The sequence below is a fragment of the Symphalangus syndactylus genome, chromosome 5 (genome assembly GCF_028878055.3).
Source record: "Symphalangus syndactylus isolate Jambi chromosome 5, NHGRI_mSymSyn1-v2.1_pri, whole genome shotgun sequence".
Lineage (NCBI taxonomy): Eukaryota > Metazoa > Chordata > Mammalia > Primates > Hylobatidae > Symphalangus > Symphalangus syndactylus.
In genome coordinates this window covers 153,402,603-153,411,444 of record NC_072427.2, presented here as the reverse complement: position 1 = coordinate 153,411,444, position 8,842 = coordinate 153,402,603, and the positions used below count along the sequence as shown (strand labels likewise).

Sequence of the window (8,842 nt, the reverse complement as noted above, 5' to 3'; positions counted from 1 at the left end):
TGGTTACTAATTTTAAAAAGGCAAAGCCTTTGATTATTGCTATTGTATTTTCCCTCCCCTCACTGTACTGCATTCGAAGGCAATTTCTTTAGCAGGGCGACCTCTTACTCAGGGAAGAGACTGGGTTTTTCAGAATGTAAAAGCAAAGGGGCTGGAGGGCAGGCCTGGGATCCTGCTGGCTGCTCTTGGTTGGTCCCTGTTACCTGGGCCTGGAGCAGGGACCAGCAGCTCCTGCCTCCACTGGGACCTTAGCTCACCCACTTCACCTCCTTGGACACCCTCTTGGGCAGCTGACCCAGGGGTGCTATGAGGTTACCTACAAAAGGATATGGGACTTCCAGAAAAGTATTTAAACTTGGATCTGAACTAAGGCCGAGCTCTGGACTCTAGTGACCTTCTCAAGCTATTAGCCCCTTCAGTGACTATGGGTTGGTCGTCAGACTTTTCTGTGCCTCAGTTTCTCCATAAAACATCAGGAGAATTATTTAGCCCTATATCCATGACAAAAGCATTGAGAGAACACATTTGCTCCTTGAAACCTTTCTGCCTCATTTTTCCCAAACCTGGGGATCTTTCTGAGCTGGGCTCTGTAGGGAAGGGCCCAGGACTGCGAGGGGGATGACCTGGGTTTGCAAACCGGCAAAGTAGTTCCCGGGTCACTCTACTTCTTTGGGGGATTCAAAGAAGGAGGCCTAGCAAGAAAGCGGACATAACTCTCTTCCCCTCTCAGAGCCTCCGGCCCCGCAGACCCCGAGGTGGGCGTTCGTGCCAGGATCGCGGGGCGCGGGTACGGGCTCCTTGGGCGCCCCGAGGGGGCTGCTGGCCGGGATGAGACCCGCGGTTTCTTCGGAGGACCGGCTCAAGTTCCAGGAGAAGGAGGCAGCAGGCGTGCGGGGCCGGGGGAAGGGGGCCGGGCGGCGGAGACTCCCTGTCCGCACCCCCCGGCGAGGCCCCCGGGCTGCTCTGCTTAGGGGCCGAGGGAACCGGGCGGGAGGCAGGTGCGGAGGTCACGGTCCCAGCGCCTGGGAGGAGCCCTCGGGAGGGTGTCGCGGCCCGGCTGGTGGGCAGGAGCGAGCCGGGGCCGGCGCGGCCGCGGGGGGCGGGGAGGAGGCGCGGGAGGCGGGGCGGAGGCGGCGGCGCCCCCAGGATCCACTCGCCCAGCGCCGGCCCCTGCACTCCGAGCCGCGGCCGCCACCCGCCCCGCAGCCAACTTGGGCCGAAACTTCCCCGGGTCCCGCGCTCCGGAGCAGGGCGCGCAGCCCAGGGAGACCGACGGTGGCCGCCCGAGCCGGCGCCTCGGGCCCAGGGCCTCCCCGCGGATCGGCCGCAAGCTCCGCACCCCCGACTGTCCCCGCCGGCCGAGTTCGGGGGTCCCCGGCGCGGAGCCTTCCAGGCGGCAGGAGGGCGCGCAGACTCCGAGAGCCGGGGCTGCCTGGCCGGGCTCCGGTGGACACCTCGGAGGCTGCCCCGGCATCTGGGGGGCCCGAGACGCCTCGGCGGGACCCCGGGAGCTGAGCACGCCCGCCCGCGCCGCCAGCCCTGCGCCCCGGCCGCGGATGAAGAGTCGGATGCGGCGGCCCGAGCGGCCCGCGCGCTGAGAGGAGCGGGCAGGGTCTGCCCCGGGCCCCGCCAGCCGCCTCCTGCGCCCCCGCGGGCCGCGTCTCGCCCCCCGACCCAGCGCAGCCGGACGCAGGAAGAGCCGGGCCGGGCCGAGCGGAGCCCGGAGCCCGCGGTCCTGACAAGCGGCGGGACATGCAGGTAAGCGCGGCCCTCGCCCCCGGGGACGGCCCCGCCGCTGCCCCGGCTGCTGAACCTCGCGCGGCTCCTCCGCCTTCCCGGCCCCGCTGGGTCTCCGCCGGGTGGGTCTGCGCGCCGCGGGCGTCGGGTCGGGGAGCGCCGGGGTGGGCCGCGGCGGCGACGGCGGGGTCAGGTGGGCGGAAGGGAGTCGCCCCGGGCCGGGGCAGCGAACAAAGCTGGGGACCGCCGGGCGCTCGGCGCGGGCAGGTGGGCTCCGGGGGCGGCAGCGCAGGCGGGGGGGCGGCACTGCCCGCGGCTGTCCGAGGAGGGGCGGCCTCTGAGCTTCGCGCTCGCTCTCCCGGGTTTGGTCGGGCCCAGCCTGGACCTTCCGCCGAGGTCTGCGCCGGCATCGAGCAGCCCCGCTCGAGGACCACATCTGGATCACTTTACCCGCCAGAAGCGAGTCGGTGCCTGCATTTCCGCCTGGGCCGGGCAGGTAGAGCCCGATCGCCGCTCAGCTTTGTGTTTCTCCGGTTGCTGCAGCGCTCCCCGCGGGGCCGTGGGAGAGGCGGGACGTGACCTCCTCCTTCACTTTCCTGGAGCCTCGGTGGACATGTGGCCCGCGCTCCAGTCAGAGCCAAACTCCCGGGTATTTGCACGCTGCAGATCATTGGGAGAGGCGGTTCAATTTGCGAGGAGCCTGACTGGCTCTGTTTTACAGGGAGGGAAACTGAGGTGGCTCCGGCCCTGGGTTGGTTACTCAGCTGAAGGGGTATGTGTGCTGGGTGTTGCTCTCCACTTTACCCGGGCCCTTCTTCACTGCTTTTGCCACCTGGCCACGTTGGCAACAGCTTCCAGTTGCTACTCCCCTGGGCAGAGGTTCAGCCTGGTACCTGGAGAAGAAAAGCTAGGGATCATGCAATCAACCCCCCAAACTGCTCCAGGGGCCCCGGAGTGTACCCACTCACCGGAGCTGCGATGGGACGTCTGTGCCCATGCCGTCAGTGTGGAGCCGAAAACTCTGGCTCAGCAGGGCAGGGTCAGCTGCTAGCCAGCCACCAGCACTGATCCAGGCACACGGGGGGAAGCCTAGGGAGCCCCCTCCTGTGGCTGGCCCCTAAGGCAACAGAGAGCCCAGGCAGCAGCCGGCACGCCCTCAGAAAGCCTGAGGACCCTTTCCTGCACCCAGCCTCTCCTGCCATCCGATTAACCGGCAGAATTCACTTATGCAAAGGCAAGACTCCCCGTCTCAGGCACAGACGAGTGGATGCCAGACCTGGAGCTCGCACCCGCGCCCCTCCCTAGGCTCACACACACAGGTCCTGGCAAACACGCCGACCTATTAGAGGTGGAAGACTGAGGGGTGGTTTTCCTGCATCTCAAAATAGTGTCTGTTCTCGCTTTGACACACAAGATTTGTGGTTATAAATAGCAAGAAGGAGGAGGTGTGTCTCCTTGGAAGGATGGCAGTGCTGAAAGAGACCTCTTAGGCACCCTTGTGAGAGGAGTGATGGAGCTGGAGTCTTCATGGTGATGACAAGTCCAGCAGTCCAAGGGAAGGGTCACAATTAAAACCAGGGCTTTTTACTAACAGATGCAGGTGGCGCGGACAACAGGGCAGGAGGTGAAGGGAGTAAAGGAACCTAAAGCGACAATGGATGGGTCAATACCCAAAGGCAGCCAGGAGAGACATCTCCCCTTCCCTTTCTTTCTCTTCTTAAAGACAGTCAGGCCAAGAGCGTGCGACGCTCTGTGGGATCTGCCTGCTAGGGGAGCAGGAGCCAGGCTCGGAGGAGCTGGCTGGTCTTTTTCCACCCATGGATTTCGTACTTTCCCAGGCTCTGATATCATATGTATTTGAATATGAATAGGTGATTGAGGGTGTGTGTCTGTGTGTTTCTCCAAGGTGTCTGAAAGCGGTCCCCTGTTTAGTTCATTTGGTGATTGTAATATCACCAGGGCTTTCTTATTGACTTGAAACTACCCTTTTCTGAATTTTTTTCTGTCCGAAAAGCATAAGTTAAAGGGATATTGCCAAAATTGCTGGGAGCCGTATGCTGCGAAAAGAAAAAATCTGGGATTCTTCTTCCCTTGTGTATTTCACCCTCTGACTCTAGTGGCAGCTGAAAGATTTTTTGTTTGCTCTTCTTCAAGATCAAGAAAGGCAGAGGACTAGGCTGGTCTGTTCTAATTTTTAATTCTAGGATGGTTCTGCTGGTGTCTGGATTGCCGCAGCCTGGCTTCTCTAGCGTGGAGGAAAGTTTTTATATGAAGTGACAGACCTTGTCTTCTCTGAAATAGAAACCAGTCAGTCCACAAAAGCTCTCGTGTCCATGAGAGCTTTTTCTCTCTGGCTCCTTTTCAAACCACCTGCCATTTATCTCCTTAATCTTCTAACCGGGTCTTCAGAGCCCACCTTTGCTCCAGCGCCACTCCTGAGGGCAGTCCTCAGAGTGTTTGGTCGTGGTGGTCATTAGTGGTTGTTTGGTAACTCCATCAGGTCTCTGAAGACACTCAACAGCAGTAGATGTAAAAGCCCCCTGGGCAATGAGAGCATGTGGGAGCTCGGCTTAAGGGCAGCCTTGGCGGGTTTCTGTTGAGCGTCTTCACCGTATCTACGAGTCCAGAAACATCCAGCAGAGGGATTGTGCATTGATATTGCCATCAAGATGAAGAGACATGCTCATTTTAAATCTAAGCCACCCTTTAAAGTAAAACTAACCTTCTGTCCATCTCTGAGGTGCAGCCTGTGCGCTCCCCCAAGCAGCATGCTGGAGGAACCCTGAAAACAGATCTTCTGTTTGGTACAGTTCTGGCTGAACTGTTCCCTTCAGCGAGAAATGCCCCAACTCTGGAGAGCAGGTGACTGCACAGCCCCTACCAGGCCCTCTCCACCCCGGCCCGGCTCTGTTTACCTGGCTAAATTTAAACCTCCGCCCCCTCCATCCCAGTTTGACCCACTGGCTTGCGGTCTTGCCACTGGGCTGGCTGCTGCGGCAGCATTTCCTGACTTCTTCGCCCCTGTGGTTGCAGTGTGGTCTCTTTGTGCTGCATGAATCCTCTTCTAGACTTTCTAAAGTTGGTCTCGCTCCCCGCTGCTTCTCCACCCATGTGGCTTTCCTCCCAACTGTTTCCTCCTGGGTGATTTGGAACCTGGTTCGGTACTGGGGGAAGATGCTCTCCCCTAACCCTTCCAGACACTGTGCACGGAGATCTCAGGCAGCCTAGACTCAAGCTGTCACTTAAGGTCCTCAGGGGGCTGTGCTGACTGTAATCATTACCCAGCCTGGCTGCCAGGCTCTTGGATCCCCTTTGAGCAAGCACGTAGGGTGCTGGCAGCAGTGCAGCCCTTAAAGGGACAGGGACATTCTCTAAGAAGGTCTTTGGCACCCCAAACCTCCAACTCCCCTAAGAAGCCAACCCACCTGGATGTCCTGTTCTTTGCCTCACTGTCTTTTCTTGAGGTTTTGCTGGGGAGGGTGTTTGAGTGGGTGGGGGCACATGGTAGCTTCTCTCTGGGTCTCAGTAATCTTTTCTCTTCTTTTCTTTCTTTCTTTCTTTTTTTTTTTTCAGCATCTTTCTCTGCTGCTCAGGCTGGAGTGCAGTGGAATGATAGTGGCTCACTGCAGCCTCGACCTCCTGGGCTCAAGCGATCCTCTAACCTCAGTCTCACCAGTGGCTGGGACTGTAGGAGCCATGCACCACCATGCCTGGCTAATTTTTTTTTTTTAATTTTTTGTATAAATCGGGTTTCGCTATGTTGCCCAGGCTGGTCTTGAATTCCTGGGCTTAAGTGATTCTCCTGCCTCAGCCTCCCAAAGTGCTGGGATTATAGACATGAGCCACCTTGCCCATCCTTGCTTGTCTTTTTTATAAAGTGAGAGCACTGGGTTAGTTGGTCCCAGAGGCCCCTTCCAGCTCTAACATCCTGTCACTCTGAACAGCTTGAGCTCTGTCAGGTTTGGGAGTCCTCTGCTGTGGACAGGCCTGGGGTGTCCCCACCAGAGGGGTGGGGGGTGCTCTGGGCCTGCTGCTTTCACAGAGTTACTGTTTCACCAGCTGTGGTCCCAGAGGCAAGGCTTGTGGTCAAGCTGGAGGCTCAGGTTGTGCTCCTGGCTTTGGGCTTGGGCCTGCCAGGGGCCTCTGTGGTTCGCTGGCATCTGGGAGATTATGACAAGCCTCTGTCTCCAGCTTTGGGTGACTTTGGGGCTGGTGCCTGAGTTCTGGGTGGGAGGCACGCCAACCGTTCTTAAAGGGATATGCAGCCTCCTCTCCTCTGTAGCCTCCTAGAGCCCCAGAAATGCTAACTCCTGAAAGGTTACTCCTGTCTAATTTATACAGTGGATTTGCTGAGGCCTTGGAAACGATAGCTGGCCTTGGCTTAGAAAAGGCAGTGGACTCAAAAGTTCTTGGTTTACACACTTTAGCCCCCAAAGGTCACTTTAGAGTTATCTGCAAATGATTAATTGTTGGATTTGCTCTGAGTCCTGTTGGGGAAGCAAAAATTGTAACATAAAAATAAAATGTTATGAAAAATGTAACAAAGCTTTTCTGAGGCCAGCTCCTGGCCGTCCTGTTTGCTGCTCTCAGTCTGGTTCCTCTTAGAGAGGTCAGGCCCAGAACCGAAGGTGCACAGCCGCAGAGCAGCCCAGAGCTCCTGGGCTCTTGCTGGCGTCGTGCCTGCAGTGGTGCCACTTCCTGAACTTAACCAGTGGATGGACATGGGCAAGAGGCCAGTGGCCCCACACACATTTCTCTCACTGGTGAATATCCCCCAGATGACAGGAGGCTTGTCTTGCTCTGGGAGGTTGGGGCAAAGTTGAGTGCCTGTCATAGACTCGTCCCTAAGGTTATAGATTTCACCTGTATTTGTTGAGAAGTTTCTCCTAAGAAATTTTGAGTAAAGAATTACTGAATTTCCTTAGAAATCTTGTTTGGGGGTATGAGACCTGCAATCAAAGCAATTAAACTTTTAAAGAGATTGTTTATATAAATTGAGAACTAGAATATCACCCTTGGGAGCGGGGGCCGGTGAGCGAGGGAAGAGGGGGCATTCTCAGTTGCACTGGCAGGGTGTATGCTGGGACAAGGAGGGCTTTTGAGGCAGACTTCTGGGTGCAAACCCCAGCACAGCTGCGTCACCTGAGGTAGGGCAGGTTACCTAACTTCTCTGTGTCTCAGTTTTCTTCCTTGTGTACTGGAAACAGTAACTTTATACCTATCTCATACGGTTGCTATGTGGTGTGTGGTGGTTAGGACTAGTGTACATAAAGCATCTGGACCATGCCTGGAGCCTTGTGGGGTTCTAGACGCAAGAGCTTTTATGGTGATATTGATGGGGGCTGGCTGGCAGGGCTGCTAGAATCCCTTGGCACCTGCCCTGGACTTGCTCTGCCTTGAAAGATGGAGGCTGCTTTATGTGGGACGCTAGCATCACCGACTGCTTATTCAGCATGCCTCGCCCTTCTCCAGGGAAATGCATCTCACGGACATTGACTGTGTCCCATCAGGCATAGGAGTCATTTTGATCATTACATGATGGGAAGAGAGGTTTGTGGAAGGACTGGGAGAGCGCAGATGCTCAGGGTGGGCTGCCATGAAGGGAAGGAAGAGGGAGGCAGGTTGATGGGAGAGGAGAGCTCAATGCTGGCGTCATCCTGCGCAGTTGAGAATCCGGCAAGTCCCTGGCTGAAAAGGAAGGGGTCCTGCTGCCGCCATCTCAGAGGCATCTGTCGTTTTAACTAAGCAAATGCTGATATGTTCCCTGGATTTGGAAATCACCCAAAATCTTGACTTGTTGCATTTTGTTATTCTTAAAAAGGTAACCTCTGTGAAGTCATATCTAAAATCAGCTTTAGGTGGGGCGAGGTGGCTCAAGCCTGTAATCCCAGCACTTTGGGAGGCCGAGGATCATTTGAGGTCAGGAGTTCGAGACCAGCCTGGCCAATATGGCAAAACCCCATCTCTACTAAAAATACAAAAAAATTATCTGGGTGTGGTGGCGGGTGCCTGTAATCCCAGCTACTCGGGAGGCTGAGGCAGGAGAATCGTTTGAACTCAGAGGCGGAGGTTGCAGTGAGCCAAGGTTTCGCCACCGCACTACAGCCTGGACAACAGAGCAAGACTCCATCTCAAAAAAAAAATTAACTTTAAATACTAGGTGGGGGAGACCCTACTTGAGACTTTTCCTTTTCCCCTAAACCAGGACCGCCTACCCCGTGAGACAGAGCAGTTTGCCTGTGAAGGGAAAAGTTTGAGGACCTCCCACCCAGGGGCCCCAGGAGCCAGGTGGGTGGCTGAACTGAGTGAGGGAAGAGGAGAGGGCTTAGAATACAAGAGGGAATGGAGGGCCACTCCCTGTGGCCAACTTGCGCATGCGTTTCCACCTAAAGGCATCTGGTTCATCTATGAGCACTCACTGAGTCAGCCCTACCAAACACCCAAACACCCGGCAACAGGCTGGGTGCTGTCAGGGAGCCTTCATTAGTGATCATGCACCTTGCCAGGCAGCTGGCGTCCGGCTGACTAGTGGGACCCACCTGCTTTCCTGATAAAGGCCCTTTCCCAGCATGGAGGTGAGTGCCTGATCTAGGGGGTTGGATCAGGTCATTTAACTTGTGAGGGCCCGGGAACAACTGTTCCCAGCCCTGCTCTAACCTAACCAATCTCCCAGCTTCTCTAAGCGAATGGCATCTCTTATGGAGGTATCAAGTACTGAGCAAGCACACAGTTAGTCCTCGTTCCTGCCAGTTTTGTGTGTCATTCCTGATATCGATAGGGAGATTTCACACTTCCCTAGAATGCCCTCCTTACCATCACTGCAGCTTAAAACACAACCCAGACGTGGCACCGTAGTCTACCAAGCCCTCCACAGCCTGCCTCCCCTGCCTCTGCAACCTCATCTTGCACGGTGCCCCCTCCCACCCAGTTCCTGATAGGGGGCCTCCTTGAAGTTGTATGAACACCCCATGCTCTTTCAGGGCCCTCGCATCTGTGCTCCCTCTGCTCAGACTGCCCCTGCTCCCCTCTGTGCTGGCATGGCTCCTCCCTGCCCTTCAGCTTTCGGTGTCTCAAAACGGCCCTGTGTTGGGAGTAGCCACGGGCC

General features: G+C 56.7%; 1 protein-coding gene across 2 annotated transcripts in view; it reads left to right on the top strand.

The window, feature by feature from the left end:
- The first annotated feature begins 1,625 nt into the window (after positions 1-1,625).
- Positions 1,626-8,842, top strand: part of WNT5B (Wnt family member 5B) — a 125,258-nt gene continuing 118,041 nt past the window's right edge. The window contains exon 1 of one of the 2 annotated variants that reach the window (XM_055281186.2): positions 1,626-1,758. In XM_055281186.2, coding sequence (XP_055137161.2) covers positions 1,753-1,758 — 6 coding nt within the window. In that variant the 5' untranslated portion in view covers positions 1,626-1,752. Of the gene's footprint in view, positions 1,759-2,365; positions 2,387-8,842 lie in introns of those variants that run through there. The other variant, XM_055281185.2, reaches the window with a different exon arrangement.